The 20,211-nt window shown below is 36.7% G+C and overlaps 1 protein-coding gene across 1 annotated transcript; it reads left to right on the top strand.

Moving 5' to 3' along the window:
* The first annotated feature begins 3,947 nt into the window (after positions 1–3,947).
* LMNB1 (lamin B1) lies at positions 3,948–16,300 on the top strand. The gene is made up of 10 exons (XM_010019965.1): positions 3,948–4,103; positions 4,932–5,057; positions 6,055–6,225; positions 7,447–7,572; positions 11,067–11,287; positions 12,259–12,484; positions 12,907–13,011; positions 14,073–14,192; positions 14,708–14,821; positions 16,244–16,300. Exons 1-10 carry the CDS (start codon positions 3,984–3,986, stop codon positions 16,298–16,300), a joined length of 1,386 nt encoding a protein of 461 aa, XP_010018267.1. The 5' UTR covers positions 3,948–3,983.
* The last annotated feature ends 3,911 nt before the right edge of the window (positions 16,301–20,211 follow it).

Here is a 20,211-nt window from a genome sequence, read left to right as displayed (position 1 = left end):
ATGTCCTTTCTGAAAGATGTTAATGTCATAATAAAAAAAAACAAAAAAAAAAAAACCAAAAACCCAAAAAACCCAACAAATACACGAGTAGATAATAAGTAGGGTTTTTCTTAAAACAAAATATTTCATTTCGCTGGATATTTAAATGTAAGAAAAGGTAAATCTGTGACCAGATATTCTCAGGATTGCAAGCTTTGGCACAACACCAAAATCTCTGCTCTTGCAATGAACTGATTTATGCTGCTGGATTTTGCTTCTTACACATTTGACTTGATTCAGTTGTTTATTTGCTTCCTTGCTTGTGTTTGCCTTAAATTTCTGTGACTGCTGTGGCTTTCCATTGGCAAAAGAGAATCTTCTGTTTGAGCTTTTTTTTCATTAGTGAAGCCCACTTGCCATTCAGACGTTAGTCTTGAGATCACAAAGGTTGTCAAAGGATTGATGCTGGAAAAAAAAAGGAGCAGAGCTGTTAATCTTCCTTTACCATTGTATAACCTGTTAATATTGATTTTCAGTTAAACACACTCTCAGCCCTCATTTTTCATAATGAACAAAGGTAGGTGTGAACCAGCATAATGATGTTTTCATACGTCTGCTAACAGCTCCAATATAACTTGGGCTCTTGTTATTTAAAAAAACCCAATCAAGCTATAAGCTTCTAAGTAGTGAGTCTAGTTGTTCTTGTGGTTACTTCTTGGTGCCCCAGGAAGGTGCCCCATCAGAGAGATTATTGACAGTGACTGGGAGTGTTTATGATAAATGTAATTGTGTCAAGGAACTTCTTTTATGCATTTTTAATGTTGAAGAGATTATTTCTCTGGCTCTTTTGCTGTGTATCTTCAATTGGTCTTCCTTCTATATTCTTAAATTAATTTCTTCAGTGTGATGAGGCAGTAAAAGAAACATCAGTAATAGTATGAGCTCGTGGTTTGAATTACTGTGCAAGTGTGAGGCATTTTGCAGCTGGTACCCTGAGCAACTACTCACAAGAACAATGTTATCTTAATACAAGCAAAGTTGTAACAGCTGTTGCAGGGTTTCCTGTGGTGCATATATGGTGTGCTGTAAGAGCTAGAGGAACTGTTTTGAGGAAGAAGACTTGCAATGTTTCAAAGTTTATTTTCATTATTGTAGGTGATCTTAGGAAGGTGAAGATTGCTGGCTAGGGAACTGTTGAGCTTTAATCTGAAACCTGTCCCTGTTCTAATGTGCATTGTAAGAGAGCACGCAGAGAAGTAAGGAGCAGACTGATGTTCTTCCTGGTAAAAATTACTAGGTGTAAGGGTGACATATATGTTGTATGCATTTGGTTTTTTGTTTTTTTGTAATTCACAGAGGCATTTCTGATCTTCTTTCACTTCTTTCCCATATTCCTTCAGGGCCGGGATGACACTGCTGAGTTGAGATTTCATCTGGCTTTCAGCGTTTGAAGTGTTGAGCTCCAGTTTCTGTTTTCTTTCTGAGGATGAGACAGCTCATCCAAACACATAGTTAAACAACTCATAACACTAACAGCTAATAGTGCTCAATTCTAATCCTTCCACTTCTCCCCCCTTCTGTGACTTCTCTTGCATTAAATTATAGGATGGCTTCCCAGTCATCTTGTTGCAAACAAGCAAAGAAGGTCCTTTGGGCAGATAAAATTTGTAATATCAAATTTAGTGGTACAAGCAGTGTATTGGGTTTTAGTCATATTGTTGTTAGTCCATATTATACGTCTTTTTCTGTCCTGCCCCAATTGCAAGAGCTCTTTTCTCAGCTTTTTCTCAGCTGTAATTTTTGGTAATCACAAAATTGCCAATTTGTAATTGGTAGAGGTATTTGCATTAAAAAAAAAAAGTAACTTTACATGGGGAGTATTCCTGTTTTGAAGTTCAAGGATAAGATGGTAATTTGAGGTGGTGTGTGGAGCAGCACACTATGGCCTCTGTGTGTGCAACTTTTTGGTTTTAGGATCCAGCTTGGTTTCAGCATGAAGGCTTGTGAGAAAGCCTGTCTGAAGCAGTTTGTCCATGTTTTGAATAAAGTTTTATCCAGGAGTGATGAAATGACGAAGGCCTGATGCAGACTGTCATACTTTTTAATAGATAATGGAGATTTTTTTTAATAGATGTACCATAGCAAGACACATTTCCTTCCCTCTTTTTTTGTCCTCTGCTGCACAACTTCCTTGTATGCTGAGTTCCTACAGGTCTGGGTGGGAGGGGAGAGACAGGGCAGAGGTCTTCACTGAGTAATTCTGAGAGCTAGAACTCAAGAGTCCACATGATCAAAACCTAAATTCTGTGCTTTTGGCTGAGCTGTGGACCCAACTGCTCTGAACTGTTGGATCTGAGCAGAGGTATGTAAAATGCCATGGAGGGACTGGGTAGTGTTGAGCAGCAGAAATAAAAAGGTAGTTGAGGATAGAGGTAGTTGAGGATTTGTGTGTGTCTGGGCTCTTTCAGTCTATCCATTCAGTTAAGTGTGGTGTTACTTATCAGGAGCCAGAGTAGCTAGGGCTGAGTCTGTTGTATAAAGCCTGCCATCTTCTGGCTGTAGTGCTGAAACGTTACTTTTATGTCTACAAGTGGTTTTTTGCAAGCCTCTCGAGGACGATGTTAATTACATATGTTGCATGTAATCTTGGAAAAGTACCTTTTCAATTTGAGAGTCTTTCCTTTTAAAATTGTGTATTTTTAATATTAGTGTCATTTCACTGAGAAGCATTCCTATTGTTTCTTATAAGCAATATAGTGATTAAAAATAGTGAAGATATTAGTGCTTTGACAGTTTTTAATCTTGTTCTTAAGAATCTATGCAATTTTCAGTTTCCTCAGTTTAGTATTGTGAATTCTGATTATTTTTTTTACTTCTGCAAAAAGTATGAAAACTGAAGAATGTGCTAGCTGTTATCTTACTGCATTATAAACATCTAGATTGTAAACATCTAGAACTGATATATGCTACTGCCTTTAGTAGGGAAATGTGAGTATCCCAGAGAGAAAAAGAATTAACTTCAAGGTGGAAGAACTTGTGTTAGACATTTAAACACAACTGCTTGTGCCATCTAAAGGCTACTAGTAATTTTGATTACTGAGTATTTTTTTCCTTTTCCCCGTTTTTGATAGTAGCCTGTCATAGCATTATTTGTGGATAATTAATTTAGGCTGAAAAGCATAGTATTTGTGTTGCATTACTTTTCTCATTTGACTAATTTGTTTGCATGTGCTATTTTAGGGAATAAACCTCTAGAAACTAACTGCTTATGTAGAAATGAAAGATAATTTGAGTAATTTGAAAATCTTGTGTGTTTGCTTTTGTAAAGGAGGACACCTGTTCTTCTGCACCAGTGCAGTTTCAGTGATTCAGCAGACTGTTGTATAGGCAGGATTTGGGTATCTTTCCTCAGATATGTATAACTTTGCCACTATGTATGATTAGAAAGCAGTTTGCTTATGAAGGACTTGCTTATAGAGAGGGAATATAAAAGCTTCTTTGAGAAGTTGGTCTGTTAATTGGAAATGGGCTATTTGCACAATTCCTGAGTGAATAAAAAGCTATGAAATTAGTTTACTACTTTCCACCCTATGGAAAGAGCCTTCTGATGGGAAAGCTTGTTTCTTCCTACTCTGATACTGTTGAAGGTAGGCCATTTTAACTGTGGCTAGCTAAACAGAAAACAAGAGAAGCCTTTAATAAACAGTTTCCCCTTTCTGTGTATGTGTCTCAGGCTTGTTTGATGCTCTTGAGTTTCCCCTGTATTTTCTACAGCCAGTGAAATATTAAACTATTGCTTGTCAGATGAGAAAGCAGGAAAGCATTGATTTTAATTAGCGTAAATTAAGCCAAGATAAAGTGCTTTATTTGTGTCTCTCAATAAGATTCAGATTGCACCTTGTTTTATTACTTAGTACTCTACTTTGGGGGCATTTCTAGACTTTCTTACCACTTTCTGTCATTCCAGTTACACAAGAAAAGAAACGGACTTCAATGGCGCTCAAATGAAGGTTCGAGAGCTTGAAGCAGCTCTCAGTTCTAAAGAAGGTGCACTGGCCACAGCACTTGGTGATAAGAAAAGTCTGGAGGAAGAAAATGATGATTTAAGAGACCAAATTGTACAGGTGAGAGGAAGTATTTAACTGCTAAGTTCTTCCAATGAATGAGGTACTTTTAGATATAAAAATCTATAGTGAGAGCTGACATTTTGGTTAAATGCAACCCTGTAGCCAAAAAATGAATGCCAGCCTGCAGTCTAGTCACAACTAGAACAAACTGGTTCACTATCGACATTGGAAGCAGTACTGAATAGGTGTCCGTGTCCACTACTGTTCAGTTTATTAATAACATGAATGGTGGAATAGACTGCTTTTAAAATTGCAGACTTCAAAATTGGAAGGGATGTTACTTGTGATCAAAAAAGCAGGTCAAGAGTCAAAATAAACTTGGCAAATTGTAGAACTGTTTTGGGGTAGAGACTGACTTGACAATGCAGACAACAAAAACCTGACGAATAAGTTTGTGGTTCTCTCTGCCCTCCTTTTGGTTCTGCTTGTGGTTCCCAACATTCTGAGCATCTGATAAAACAAAGGGGGAAGTCTTGTGCTAATTTTAACCTTTTGGCACACATAATTCTGTCTTAAGTAATACTACCTCAAGAAGATGAGTTGAGCAGACCAGGAAACTGGTATTTGACAGGTAGAAAACCTGAAGCTTTGTAAGGAAAGTTGCTAAGTAACATTTTAATGCTAGTTACCAATGTGAAATCTAGAATTCACTTCTGTGAGTGATTGCAAGGGCAGAAAAGACATTAGTGGCGTAAATACTGGATTTGGTTGTGCAGTTCAACCATAGCAGTGCACCTAACCACATGTTAGGTAGCTGAGGTCGTTACGTTATGTGAGTTCTGCTACGTAATCATTGTTGTGTTGATTCTTCTGTTTTTCTTAAAGCTTGAAGCTGCTTCAGCTGCTGTCAAGGAACAGCTTGCAAATGAAACTTTACAGAAGGTTGATCTTGAAAACCGTTGTCAGAGTCTCATTGAGGACTTGGAATTCCGTAAAAATATGTATGAGGAGGTAAATTCTTCAGTCTCGAGAATTCACATCTTTTAAGGAAAGAAGACTTCTCGGGGGATCATTCTTACAATACTGAAATAATTTAAGATGGAAGATCTGAACTCTCACTTGGAGCAGGGTTTCCAACTTTTTTTTTCTAGAAAGAATGATGTTATCTTGGAGCTTTTGTAATAAAATAGCTTCATATATCATGTTGTTTCATATTAAGTTCTGCCCATGATGCACATCTTCTCATAGCGATGAGAAAGTAGGTTAATTTTCTCACATAATCCCTTTATGAGAAATAAAGTGGAGAGGGACACTCAAGCAGATGCTATTTTTTCCTGGTTTTTAATTTTTGAACTTAATAGGATGCTTCTGAATAATGGAAACAGACGTTGATAAATATTTGTCTTCTAGATCTTCTTGCCACCCTCTCTTTCACTTATAGTTACTGAAGGCTTTCCAGAAGGAACCTCAAAGCAGTTACAAATGTACCTAACCATACTGTCCTTTGTTCTGTATGCGGTTTTGCAGTTTTCCTTGTAAGTTGCATTTTCAGCTTTGTTCATGGTATTGGAATCCGTTTTTCCAGAGACCACAGGCAAGCATACAAATAATTGAGGAAAATGCTGATTAGTGAAAGTGACTGCTTAATTTCATAGTACTTTAATTTTGTACAGGCATAGAAGAGACCTGAAGAAAGGGAGGATGTCTTTCTAAAATCTAACCATATTGATGTGTATTTGGTAAAAATACAGGCAACTCTCAGGAGTGTGTCTTTACATGCTGATGGTACCTTAGCTCTTATTTCAATGATTGGCTATTGCAAAATAAGGTATCTTGGTGCATCAGACTGGACAAATGGCCCTGTGTTGCTACTGAAAGTTTCACTGTGAAACAAACTAATGCTGATCCACAAGGCTAGCTAAAATCTGCATCACTATCCACTCAGGAGATAGTCTTCTAAAACTTGTTTTGTCTCATTGTCTGAATATAATTTTTCTGTTTTTCTTAGGAAATCAAAGAAACAAGAAGGAAACATGAAACTCGCTTAGTTGAGGTTGATTCTGGGCGTCAAATTGAATATGAACATAAACTGGCCCAAGCCCTTAGTGAAATAAGAATGGAGCATGATGCACAAGTGAAGCTGTACAAAGAAGAGCTTGAACAGACTTACTATGCCAAAGTGAGAACATGTTTTCATGCCGTTGTCTGATGTACATTTTTGTTTTGTTTGATGAAAAGATATGCATTTTATTATGGAGTTTGGTATAAAATTACCATGCTTTTGAATGCAAACTTGCATTTTCTGGTATAATTTGAGTAAGAAGCACTGTGTGAAGGCAAATTGTGCGGAAAAGGTACTTGGTACTGGGATTGCTTTGAATTCAAAGGAAGTTCATGTGTTATTACATATCAACTGTAACATAGTCTTGATGATCAATAATGTGCCCTATATTTTTTTGTGAAACTTACTTCATATTAGGGCTTGCTGAGAAGACAGCATCCTGAGTCCTCTTATCCTGTACGAAATGTGTGGAAGCTTTACCACACCTAGTGATTTCTGCTTTCACTCCTCTAGAGAGGAAGTATACTCAAGCTGAAATCAGTTATACTTCATAATTTCCTTCCTCTAATACGATTCAGCATTTGTCAGGAGGGATACTGATGTCTCAACTGAAACTGGTTTCTGTGGCTATACTTGTTGCAGTTTGTATGTTTAAGAATAAGGTGGGATGTTACAGCAGAAAAGTTGATACAAACTGAATTTGTTGTCATAGTTCTGTCTTTTTAGTCTACAGTCTTTAAGAGTGCATGGATACTTGTCTTCGGGGCTTAAATCTGTCTTGGAAAATCTTACTTTGAGTAAAATATAGCCAAAATTTTTTTTAATTTATATTTTAGTCTAACAGTGCTTTCATAATTGAAGCTTTCTTTTTCCCTCTCTTCAGTGTGATGATAATAGGATGGAGCAGTAGTGATTTACGGTACTGGAATTGTAGTCTGAAGGCACATTACCAGTTTGCTTAGGTTGTCTGAAAATTAACATAAGTTCTTTTTAGAGAATTAGTAATTTAATTACAGTAACTAAATATACAATGCTAAACATTGGCCAGCAGGAAAATGAACTTCACAGTCCAACTTCAGTGATGTCTTCAAGGGAAACTTTACATTTTTAATCCTAGAATAAATATTCAGAGGACTGTGATTCCAGGTAGAGCAGTCCAGCATGGTAATTGAGCCATCATACCTAAACTCAAAAAAAAAAAAAATAAAAAAAGGATGTTTCATTGTGTTAGAACTGCAGGGAGGAGCTTTGTGGCTTAGTGTTGCATGTGGTTTTTAGTGACTCATTCTTGTAATAAAAGTTACTTTGAAACTGATGTTTTAACTTGCTCTACTGCAGCTTGAGAATGCTAAACTGTCCTCTGAGATGACCAATTCTGCAACCAATTTGGTAAGAGAAGAACTGAATGAAAGTCGCATACGAATTGATACTTTGACTTCCCATCTCAACAGCCTTCAGAAAGAGGTAACAAGCTGTTTGTGACTCTTAGTCTTGCTTATTACAGATGTCGATTTCTATATTAAAGGACTTTCCCTTAATTTGTAAGTATGTTCAGCATCATGATGTGAATTTGTCTTCTACTGTTCTGTACTACTTCAAATTTCTTAATGCCTCCTTTTGACAAAGCTGATTTTTTTTTTTCTTTTTGTGCAATATCCTGCTACAGAATGTGTACTTGAAAGGTGGTACTGTTAAGCGACTTTTGCAATAGGTGCGACAATTTTAGACAACAGCTCTATATTAAAAGTTTCTGACATTCCGTGAAATTTAGTTCTTTTCTGTAGTAATTTGGACAGTCTAGCATAGGATTCCACAGAGCAACATTCAAAGCCAGAACTGGAACATGCGGTCTTTCTCTGTTTATCTCTTTTCACCCTAGATTGTTTGCATCTAGAAGTCTTTTTTTTTTATTTTTTATTTTTTTATTTTATAAGTGAACTTACTGATTTTGAAAGGGGTTAAGAACTTACAAAATGAGCAGTTACGATGATCTGAGACCACAGCAACTGAGCACAGGAGCTGAAAGTCTTTAGAAATAGAATGCTGTAGGTACTTCAAGCTAAGCTATTGTTTAACAGGAGCTGCAACAGGACATAAGGTTAGGCAAGATCTTAATGGTAGCTGATGGGATAAAGGTATAACCTTTAGTTACCTTCGATAATTGTAATTCTAAAAAACACACCTCTAGGAGGAGGTTTCATATGTAAATATAAAACCACCTTGGTATAATGAGGTGAGTAAAAGTTGATACATGAGTGTTTTACATTTTGCTGTGTAAAATGTGGGTAAGCAATCACTTATTTTTATATGGTTCCTTCCTTGTTAGGATTTTGTATAAAAGGATTTTGTATAAAAAAAAATACCTGTTTCTTAGAAGGTATGCTGGTGGCATAGAATTGTAATAAAGGCAAGTATCTCAACTCAGTGTATTGATTGGCTTTTACACACTGGGTAGAAGAACCCTGCTTTAGGGACAACAGTTTTGACACCCCAGATGGCACTGCCATAAAGCCTTGCCCAGATTGTCTTGCCATCCCCAATAGCAGAAGAATGGATCGGATAGGACTCCAGTGCATGCCAACCAGTTGATCGGGTCTCTAGAGTCCCCTCTAGGGTCAGGGCAGTAAGCATCTCAAAGGCGCAGTGCCCAAGAGATACTTGTATCCAGGGTGAAAAGAGGAAAACTTGGATTGGCAAGTATGACTTTGTATTTTCTTTATTTCTGTCCACAGAAGGTTAAAGTTTTTTGGCCTTTTTTTTTTTTTTTTTTTTTTTTTTTTTCATGCATAGATGCTTGGTACTATGGGGAAAAGGTGCACCTTCACTGAAGCTGAGTGGGAGAATGAGGTGTTGGTTCTAATGGATCATTAACAGGATTAGGGTGAAATGAGACTGAAAATGCATCAAATAACTATACTTAAGTATTTGTAGGGCAGAGTCTTAAGCAGAAACTAATTAGACTTAGTCAGATCACAGAGTACATAGGTCACACCCAAAAGAAGTATGATACAACCTATGACAAATAAATGTTCAGTACTAGGTTATTTGATGGGAGTAACATCGTGTGTACTGCAGTAGATTTCTCATTTTCAGTTTAGATTTTTATAGAATGACTTACATTGGAAAAGACCTTTTAAGAACAAAAAGTCCAACCAGTAAGTGTTAGGAGTTGGTTCTGCAATGGGGTTCTGTAATTTAGTAATCAGTTGAAACTGCAACAAAACATTTATTTTCTTGAAAAGTATAATATATTAGTAATATTTAGCTTTGATTCTTTCTGTGATACAGTTTGAATTGTATTACTCCTGTACGGTAGACTCTTGTAGGTCTTCAAAGTTCTGTGTGTTTCAAGTGAAGAATATAAATGCAGGGGGTATTATTTCATAATTATCCAAATAACTTGGCAGTTGCAAGTATGAGTCTTCCCAGTTTTCCCATTATATAGGCAAGTTAGTCTCTGAAAAGGATAGGTGATGAGTGCACATAAGGTTACACAAGAGTTGGACTGAGACTTTTGTCTACTTACATCTTATTTCTGCCTTTAGATTACCATCACCTTTCTTTTGGGGGTTCAGTAACAGGCATTTCTGATGTTGTTTTTTTTTCTTCTTACTTCAGTAATTACCTGTGGTCTGTTGCTTATTTGTGGCTGAGAGCTAGGTTCAGAAAACTTGCTTCTGAATTTGTGGAGGTGTTGGTTGTTAACTTCAGGACTACCAAAACCAACTTCTGCCAGTTTGACTATAGTTGTCCACCAAACCCCATTTTGTTGCTGTGAGTTTGGTTTTTGTGTTGTTTCTTTGGTGTGTTTTTTGTGTCTGTGTGTCTTGTCATGGTTTTTTTTATTTATTTGGTTGGTTGGTTTGCCTTTTTTTTTTTTTTTTTTTTTTTTTTTTTTTAGGTCTAGCGAAGTCAACCAGTAAAGTTTTCTTCTCCATTTGCTAGCCCTAATTTTAACTTTGTTCTCTTGGAAGAAGACAACTCTCTTGGCAGATTTGAGTTACCAGCACTGAGCACTGTAGTAGTTTTCACTGGGATCTTCCATGTGACACTCAACTCCTTTTATTAAATTTCTTATCTGAATGTAACATTGACAACCAGTCACACTGGGCCTCTGTGTCAGACTTTGAGTGCAGGTTTTCATTGTCTATATATAAAACTATAAAGTTTTAATAGCTGTGATTTCCTAAGTAGAGTGCCTGCACAGCAAACCCTGTGACTTAACCAGACAGTGTGGTTCCTTTGCTTGTCTTTTAATGAAAAAAAAACCCCCTCAAATACTATCAAACAGAATAAAGCATAGTTTAAGAAACCTTAAAGATGTCATCGTTTGGCCTTTCTTTGATAAGAATTCCATTCTGTATGTACAATATTAAATTCTACTGACTTGACGGTGGTTTTTAAAATCTCTTTCTTCATGGAACACTTTGGACTATGCTTTCAGCAAGCCTTGAAGGCTTTCAGGCCGGCAGGCTTTCTCTGGCAACAATCCCTATTCCTTTAGATGAGCTTCCTGCCAGAATTTGGAATTGGCAGCAGTAAACTGAAACAGGAAGTAGACATCTGAAAGGTAAAGAGCAATTATTTACTGCAGGGTCTGAAGAACAGTGAGCTGCGCTTTGATTCTGTTACCAGTCCAGCACATCTTAAAACAGTTTGACTCTCCGGCTCAATTTTTCTCAACTTGAGTAAATTCAGGCATAGTAATGTATCTTCAGGTCTCAGGAAAATGGAGCATGTGGTTGTCTTTCAAAGTGTGTTATAAGTTTGATTTGAACTTAGGTGTTGTGTTTAGTAGCTAAGGTGGAGAACATGTATTTGAAAATATGTGAGTTTGAATTCAGAAATGGGGCAGAATGCTTAACCTAATGTTTGATTTCCATGTCACCTGAATGGCAAAGTGCATGGAGGTTTGGGGGGCTTTCCTTTGCCTCACTGATGTTTTTGATGTTTTCTAGTCTAGAGCATGGCAAGATAGAGTGCAAGAGCTTGAGGACAGCTTGGCCAATGAACGGGAAAACTGTCACAAATTACTGTCTGAGAAAGAGAGAGAAATGTCCGAGTTAAGAAATAAGGTGCAGGAGCAGCTGAACGAGTATGAACAACTTCTGGATATTAAACTGGCACTCGATATGGAGATCAGTGCATACCGGAAATTACTGGAGGGTGAAGAGGAGAGGTATGACAGAATGCAGCAACAAATGCTGGTATCTGTGTGCTTTCCTTACTTGTTCCGTTCTCTGATAAAAGGTAGTTCTCACTGGTAATGTATTTATTAGGTGCTTTACTATAGTTTCCAAGGCACTGTTTGTTTTTGCGCCATCATTCTGATGCTTCTAAGTCTCCATGAAACCAGGCTGCTCAAGTACCAGACCAATAGCTCTCAAGGGAACAAATACCATTCGTTTATTAAGATTTTTTTATTAAGCACTGAGGATATAATGAATTGTTATTTTTATGAAGTAATTTTTACGTCTGTTTGGTGCCATGCTTAATACTCTTTTTCAAAGTCAATTAAAGGGCTACTGTTTAATTACAAATTACAGGGCAAAATCTGTTTAAGTATAGAATAATTTTAATAAAGTTTTAATAGCTGTTTGCCTAGCTTATCAGCTAGTTGCATTTTCCACATCTGACCCCAGAGTTCAGCAATACTGAAAATTTTACCTGGTAAGTCACAGCTGTCACTTGAAAGTATTTTGACTGTTTTCTGAATGGCATCCTAATGATCCAGGCTGATTTCCCTCAAGTGTGGGGATGAGACAGAAAAAGTTTTTGCCTCTGGGTTTTTGCATGAATTTTCTACATTGGCTTAAGTCCCCCTAAAAGTGTTTTCTGAACTTGTGCCATCTACCCAGGAATGCAGTCCTTTAACAAATGGATAGAGGTGCCTTTATGATCTTTATGTAGCAGGCCTTACAGAATTCTATGCTCCAAAAGTGTTAATAAGCTGTTTGACAACATAGCATTCAATTCTCCAAAAAGTACCCAAGGCTTCACTTTTTCATGTAGCACAGTTTAACATGTTTCTGTAGCTTTTTGCTCTGTAATTCTGTGGAAAGAAGAGAAGAGAGGGAAGTTTATAAAATAAAAAAAATGTAGAAAAAGTAAAACCAAAATGTGATGTATGTGTATTTCTTCCTTCAATAGATTGCAACTTTCTGCAAGCCCATCTTCCCGAGTGACCGTTTCACGGGCTTCATCAAGCCGTAGTGTGCGCACAACCAGAGGGAAGAGGAAGAGGATTGATGTGGAGGAATCTGAAGCTAGCAGTAGTGTTAGGATTTCTCACTCAGCTTCTGCCACTGGAAATGTCTCTATTAAGGAGATAGACATTGATGGAAAGTTCATCCGCTTGAAGAACAACTCTAGACAGGTTTGAAGATGCACACATATATAATGGGCTGATCAGAGACAGAAATCCTTGGCTTTTAGGTTTTGTGTTGACCCTTGGACCATATTTTGTTTTCTAAGAAGCCTGCTTTCATTCTGTGCTTAAAAAAATATTACATATTTGTAAGGGGATTTTAATATTTATGTGTTTTTTCTGGACCAGGCAGTAACAAAACTGTTGTAAATTATAAATATGTAATATGTTCATGTAACTTCAGAACTGAAAAGCGGGTTGCATTAAACTTTTAGAAGACAAACCTATCATTATTCTAATTGGCATGTTGAAGATCAAGTGATAAGAAATTTTTATTGAAAATTTTATGTGCCTTATGGCCTTATGTAAAATACCCTACATGTGTACCAGAAAATGACTGCTGATGGAAAGCTTTTTCTCCTTTTCATTAGGATCAACCTATGGGAGGTTGGGAGCTGATCCGAAAAATAGGAGACACTTCTGCGATTTACAGATATACCTCAAGATACATACTAAAGGCAGGCCAAACTGTTACAGTAAGTTGTCAAGCTTCAGCTGTTCAGTTGAAATGGACTTCAGGCTGACTTGTGTATGTCAATAAGATACAAGGTTTTCAGTTTCGTGCTTTCTATGCACACGTTCAGAAAATAATCACCTGGATTTGTATTGGGCATTATTTTATCCTTCGCTTTGAAAAAGTTGGACAGAGCTATGATTTTCAGAAACTTGCTTCCTATATGGAGTAATAATTTTGATCATAAAGAGGTGCACTTCCATATTCAAAAGTGTCTACATTAAAAAACAGGGGTGGATTTCTTATTGTGAGAAACTCTAGAAGTAGGTAAGCAGAGAGTTGGTTTTTTTTTTTTTTTTTTTTTTTTTTTTTTTTTTTTTTGTTTTTTTTTTTTTTTTAAATGAGAGGAGGTTCACTAGTGTCACTTAAATAGACCACATTAACTTTTAAATTAACATGACCAGCAGGTCAAAGGAGGTGATCCTGCCCCTCTACTCTGCTCTTGTGAGGCCCCACTTGGAGTATTGTGTACAGTTCTGGTGTCCTCAACATAAAAAGGACATGGAGCTGTTGGAGCAAGTCCAGAGGAGGGCCATGAGGATGACAAGAGGACTGGAGCACCTCCCATATGAAGACAGGCTGAGAAAGTTGGGGCTGTTCAGCCTGGAGAAGAGAAGACTGCGTGGAGACCTCATAGCAGCCTTCCAATATCTGAAGGGGGCCTACAAGGATGCTGGGGAGGGACTTTTCATTAGGGACTGTAGTGGTAGGACAAGGGGTAATGGGTTTAAACTTAAACAGGGGAAGTTTAAGTTAGATATAAGGAAGAAGTTCTTCACAGTGAGGGTGATGAGGCACTGGAATAGGTTGCCCAAGGAAGTTGTGAATGCTCCAACCCTGGAGGTGTTCAAGGGCAGGCTGGAGGGAGCCTTGGGCAACGTAGTTTAGTGTGTGGTGTCCCTGCCATGAGGTTTGGAACTAGATGATCTTAAGGTCCTTTCCAACCTAACTATTCTATGATTATAAATAACATGGAAATGTATAAGACTAGCAGATGATGCTCAAATATGACTTCTTTTAAAGATCTGGGCTGCAAATGCTGGAGTAACTGCTAGCCCTCCCACTGACCTCATTTGGAAGAACCAGAATTCTTGGGGCACTGGTGAAGATGTGAAGGTTGTACTGAAAAATTCTCAGGGAGAGGTAAAGTACTTAAGCTGCGTTAAAACTTGTCTTTGTGTGGTGCCATCCCTTATAAAGATGAAGGTAGAGCCATTTATTAGGACTTTATGCATGGATGCACATGAGTGTTTGCTAAAGTTTTCTCCTTTTGCTTTCCATCCAGTCGTACTGTATCCTTGTCTGTCTCTATTGCAGTTTAGGAATGCAGTCTACTGAAGTGTGTGAATTGTTTTCCTTTTATTGAGTACAAGTAGTAGAAGAATGACTCGTTCAGACAATGACTTCATACCAGGCATTGGTCACTGCCTTGAAATATGCTTTGAAAAGTGTTGTGTTATACTCTTTTAAATCAGTAAGGTATTTAAAAGCTAAGGTGTTAGAAGTGCTGTTTATGCACAGCAGTACATAAAAAGTATATAGACAAAATCAGTACAAGGAGCTTTACTAACAGGTGGAATTCCCATTGCTCAAAATCTAAGTAGATTAGCACCAAATATTTAGAGGAATCAAGTCTTCAAAATAAAACTCTGTTGCAGGAGGTTGCTCAGAGAAGCACTGTCTTTAAAACAACCATACGTGAAGAGGAAGAGGAGGAAGCTGAGGAAGAAGCAGCTGAAGCTACGGAGAAGCAAGGCCTTTATTACCAGCAGGTATCTTGTTTTAGATTAACAAGGTTATACATCTGTTTTCTCAACCTGAAGTCATGAATTTTCTGGAAAATACTATACCTGTTAGGGTGTGGATATTTGTTCATTTTGGATTTGTTTTATCAGTAATTTGATGAAAGCATGACGCTGTGTTACTAAAACCAATGTAAAAATACTACTTCACACATTCCCTTGATGGAGGGAAGTGAATTTTTCTTAAAGTTTTAAAGATTTCAGGATTTTCTTTTTTTTTTTTTTTTTTTTTTTTTTTTTTGTCCCCTCCATAAACTGTGTTCCTGATAAACTTCCCGCAGGCCAATTGTTTTAGTTAAGTTTGGCCTTAGCAGGAACACCTAAATATATCTAAAGTTTTAAGAACTGAAATATCTCATTTTCTGATAGAGGAAATGAGAGATTGAGGACACTATCAGAAAAAAATATCTTGCATCCTGAAGAAATGCAGCGGTGAGTGGAAAGGTATGAAATTGCAGTGAACACGAAATATTCTATTAAGGGAAAATACTGAAATACAACATACTTTATTGTTCATATTCTGTGTTTTATCCGTTACCTTTCCATTTTGACTAGTTCTTCTAAAAAGAGAGAAAAAGGAATGTAAGAAGTCTTAAGTTTCTGTAATGCAGTCGTTCAGGTTTGCTGCTTTGCTTAAAACTTGCCCACATTTCAGTTAGTACATATCTTAAAGTCAGTTAGAAAAGATAATATACATCAATAATTAAGTGTGCATATGTAAACAGACAAACATTGGAGAGAGTCGACTGTGTTGGAAATAATATTTTTTGGCAATTGTAGGTTTTGGCCTATAATTTTCAATAGAGCCAGATTTTTATTTAGATTTATGATTTATTAAATTTATTATTTAATAGACTCCTAACTTCTAATAGAGTTAGGATTTTATTGCAGTGGCATTAATAGAGTCAGGGTTTTATTGCAGTTATACTAAAGTACTGAAGTGCATCCTTCTGCACTTCCGGTTTCTGGGATTGTGTAGTTCAGCTAAAGTGTGTGTTTTAGTAACTTTACTCATAAAAATGTTATAGAGAGATTAGATTTCTTTAGATTAAAACTCACAAGGTACTTGTATGTGCTCCCTGCAGTTTTCACCACCTGTCTAAACTCAATGATGCTTCTTGATTTGAGATGCAAATAAAATAATTTAAGCTGTGGTTTTTTGTTTTTGTTTTTTTTTCTGGTACCTGTCCTCTGTTACCTCTCACAGGAAATGGTGTCTATCATTTTTTTACCTACAGGGTGCAATAGACTGTACAAGTTTGCATGCTGACTCTTGCTTACACTGTGCCAGGCTAATAATTTCGTAGATTAAAAATGTAACATATATTGTTTAGAGTTGCTCAATCTTCTGCTGCTTGGATTTTTGGTTTTGTTTTTTTTTTTACTTCAAAGGTGACTCTTTCTATTCTTAACAGGCAAGCTCGAAGGCATCTAAGAGAAGCTGTGTGATCATGTAAACTTCCAGTCAGCCAGGTTCCTCAAATTACAGTAATCATTATCTGCAGAACAGAGCCTGCTCATAAGCACAACATAGTTTTGTATTTTCTGTATGTGAACCTTTAAGCTGCAAGTCTGATGGCCTTAATTTGCTTTGTCAATGAAAAGGAAGTTTTGTACAAGAAATATCTGTAACTTTCTTGCAGGATGTGAATTGTTGACTCTGAACAACGTACTGTTTGAAAAATGATGTCCCTGTCCCCCAGATTTATATGCCAGTCCTTTTTTATTGAAACCTTGCTGGAATAGAAATATTCCACTGTTTTGGGGATCGATTTTTCTTAGATTATACCACTTTAGATTAGTCAGTTGCTGTTGACCTCTTTATAGTTAGGTGCTGTTGGGGAAGGGGATACTGTGATACTATGAATCCTTTTATACTAGAGTCTTTTTTTCCCTCCAGTGCAATCAAGGCTGTAAGACTTTTTCTACAGAAAAGAACAGCTTTGTTTTAACAAACAAAAACAAAAAACAAATCCAAACAAGAGAAAGCCCAAAACAAAAGCAAGCAAACACACACACACAAATATATAGCCTCATGAATGCTATGAATGCATTCAGAGGATGAAGGATGCGGTGAAACTCCTTATAGGTACTCTTTTCCTTTATTTAGATTTCTTATTCTGGAGGAGGATTCATGTTGAATGTGTTAGATGTGTTGTTAAGATATTGTAACCAGTTTAAATTTTCTCAAACTATTTTTTTAGCAAGTAGAGAACTTTTTTAATATGGGTTGTCTTGCTTACGATTTGTAAGAACAAAACTAAGGCTTTTCGGGGTCTAGTCCACATTTGTATAGAAACCCATTTCAATTTTGTCAATGTAGAACGTTTTTCTGTCTTTCCTGCATTAATGTAATGTCTGAAAAAGTTTCAAATAAAGTATTTGTTTAAATTGTCAAGTAAAGCTTTGGAATTTTTTTCTTCCTAGAACAGAGCTAAAAGTTTGAATGAGGGTTGAATACTTAGAACAGACAGGCTTTGGAGCTGTAAATGGAACGTCCAGTGTAAGTGGAACATTGGCAATTGATTCCACACACCTTAAAACCCTCCCCCCCCCATAATAGGTAACAACTTCATGTTTGTAAAATTCCTTATTCAGGCTCTGTTGAATAACTATTTCTCCATTATCTTTGCTTGTCTTAATTCTTACTGGACTGACTTTTGCATCATATGAGTACCAGGCTGACCAGTTTAAGCATGGCACAGTAACATAAATAGAAATTTAGAAATACTATAAATAGTTATCTTTATCTTAGCCTGAAAGTATTTTTAAATGCATGGCCAGAATTTTAAAAGTTGACTTGAGCTTTTTCCTTGTATTAGTATCATGATGAATTTAAGATTTTTTTCAGTTTTTTTAGCATGTCTTTCATCTTGGACAAGTTCTGTTTTCTGGTGAATTATGTGGTGGCATTTCAACCTTGTGCCAGCAAAAGGTGAGGGGGGACTTGCCAAGAGTTATGTAAATGGATGAGTAGGACTGCTACTTTTGACAGTAATGCTGGTTTAAATAACTGCATTAAACCCCAGTGTAGTACTTGTTTTAATTTCCTGTTTATATTTGAATATTTACATAGTATAAACATTTTCATGTCTTTGAAGCATCATCTGTACCTGTAATATTCTGAATAATCTTCAATTTGATCTGTAGGAATAATGGCTTTCTGTCCATTGTCTTAAATACCTGTAAGCATATACCATATAAATGAATACTATATTGTAGGAAATAGTTAATTCTACTCCTTATTTGCTGTTTTTCAAAACTAATAGCACAGGCTAGTGATACATTCCAGAGAAGACGTGATTTGCCCAGTAAGATAGGACTGGGCAAATCTCAGTAATAAAGAAAAATACTTTGCATGTAGGCATTGGGTACTTAATTCTTAATTCATAATAGGAATCTGCCAGTGTAATCAAGCATTTTTGGTTACAGCTTACATATGAACCTATTTCTTGTCACCAGGATGATTAACAGTGCTGTAACTCTTACCTGAATGTGTAGTTAGAAGCTGCTACTTGAAACTCATTTTCTCCGTAGTGAGGTTTTTACATGAGTCTTATGAATGTTTTGATAAAACGGCACTCTTCTGATGGATGAAAATGAGAGAAATCATGATTTTAGGGAAACAGTTGTGTTGTTGCAAGTATTTCTGTAAGCTAGAAATAAAGAGGCTTGGGAAACGCATGACCCTTCTGAGGTGGGTGTGCGGGTATGTGTTCACGTTAAGCTTTAGGGTATAACATTTTACCACCTGGTGGCGATCTTGCTATTCAAATATTAAAACCAAAAAACCTCCACTAACCCAAAACTTCTTATACTCCCCTGCGAGTTCCACAGTAACTTTTGAAAGTTCCTGGTTTCTTGAACAGAACAGTTTCTTTTATCCTACCTCTTCCCACACTGAAGTCCAGAAGTGCATTTTGATTACTGCAAAGCAGGTTGGGCCTTTCATTGCTGTGTTGAAACAGCAGTCTCAAGGTTGTGGAGGGGTATGCATTATGACACTATGCAGCAAATGCAAATTCTTATGGCAAAACTATTTTTTTTCTTTCTTCTCCTCTGTCACACAGTGTGTGAGTTCTTGTTCCTTTTAGTTTGGAACTGTGTTCAAAATACACCACCTTGGCTGTCGTGCTTACTGGCATAATTACACCAGTCTGGGTGAGAGAAGTCACACTAATGGATTTGGTAAAGGTAACTAACCACTGAAAAACGAGCTGAATGGCTATATGCAATGTTGTGTGTAATTTGTTCATGTTTTCTGGAGGTTGTTAGATAATGAGTCAGAGAAGAAGCAAACAATATCCTAGTTAGCTGTATAGATGTATTCAACTTGTGATTAAAACTTTGGTAGGTCTTTTTATTACTACTGTTAAAGTAATATGTAAAAGATTACTTTTAGGTATATGCTATCTTTTCTGGAGTTGGCAATGGATATGGATGATCATTATCTGACATTGATGTTTCACAGTTGACAAGAGATAAAAATTGTATTGCTCTGGCAGGTGAAAACTGTTCAGTAACTTCTGCTGGCAGCTGGGAAAACACTACCAGAAATGTGTCTGCTCAAATACACTTATTCCATGAAAACCAGAGTAATAATCTGTTTAGGAAAAAAGTGGTTAGGCTTGCACAACACCAGTATGATGGAACACTCCTGAGGCAAGGAATTAATTCCTGTTTCTTAGGAAGTTTGATTTTTGGGTCTGTGCATAGCACAAGCAGCAAACCTCTGAAGTCCACTCTTTGTTTATAGTGGATAAGTTTATTAATAATCCCCAGTATAATCACTGTCGCTCTGTGGAACAAATTATTTTACACAGTGTAGTCAATTGTAGCCCTGTGCTACAGATTGTCTTATGCCTTTGACTTCTTTATCGCTGCTGCATCACATTTGCCTAGGCAGACAGCAAAACATAGGAAGAGAAATGAATGTGTAAATAATGTAAATACTTTTTCTGTTCAATAGATGTTATTTATTCATTTGCCTGCTTATGTAAGAGATGCAATTTAAAATGCTGGTCTTGCATTTTCATAGAGAAATGTAACTGTCTTGAGCATACAATTTTGATCCTAATTCAAGCATTTTATGGGGAAACTCCAAATCTGTGAGACAGTGCCTTTTATATTCATAGTGTAAGCAGAATAGGTACTTCTAGTAGAGAAAAAAAAAGAGGAAAAATTCAGTTGCTTTTGCAGAAATGGCTACATGTTATTTGACTATGAAGCATTTTTCTCCAGGCAAAGAAACTAAGCAGTTGATGGGAAATAGAACATGTAAAGCTGTTGTCCCAGGTAGGACAACTAGGACTGAGGTGATTTTTTTTTTTTTTTTTTTATTTTTTTTCATAAAGGGCATG

Source organism: Nestor notabilis, unplaced genomic scaffold (assembly GCF_000696875.1).
Source record: "Nestor notabilis isolate BGI_N333 unplaced genomic scaffold, ASM69687v1 scaffold10168, whole genome shotgun sequence".
Taxonomy (NCBI): Eukaryota; Metazoa; Chordata; class Aves; order Psittaciformes; family Psittacidae; genus Nestor; species Nestor notabilis.
This window is presented reverse-complemented; position numbering and strand designations above follow the sequence as displayed.

Bases quoted from the DNA above. Each gene is read 5' to 3' on its own strand.
- LMNB1 (XM_010019965.1), top strand. From the start codon at position 3,984: ATGAAGGTTCGAGAGCTTGAAGCAGCTCTCAGTTCTAAAGAAGGTGCA. The intron at 4,104-4,931 runs GTGAGAGGAAGT...TTTTTCTTAAAG, and splicing joins TAAGAGACCAAATTGTACAG to CTTGAAGCTGCTTCAGCTGC. The intron at 11,288-12,258 runs GTATGACAGAAT...TTCCTTCAATAG, and splicing joins CTGGAGGGTGAAGAGGAGAG to ATTGCAACTTTCTGCAAGCC.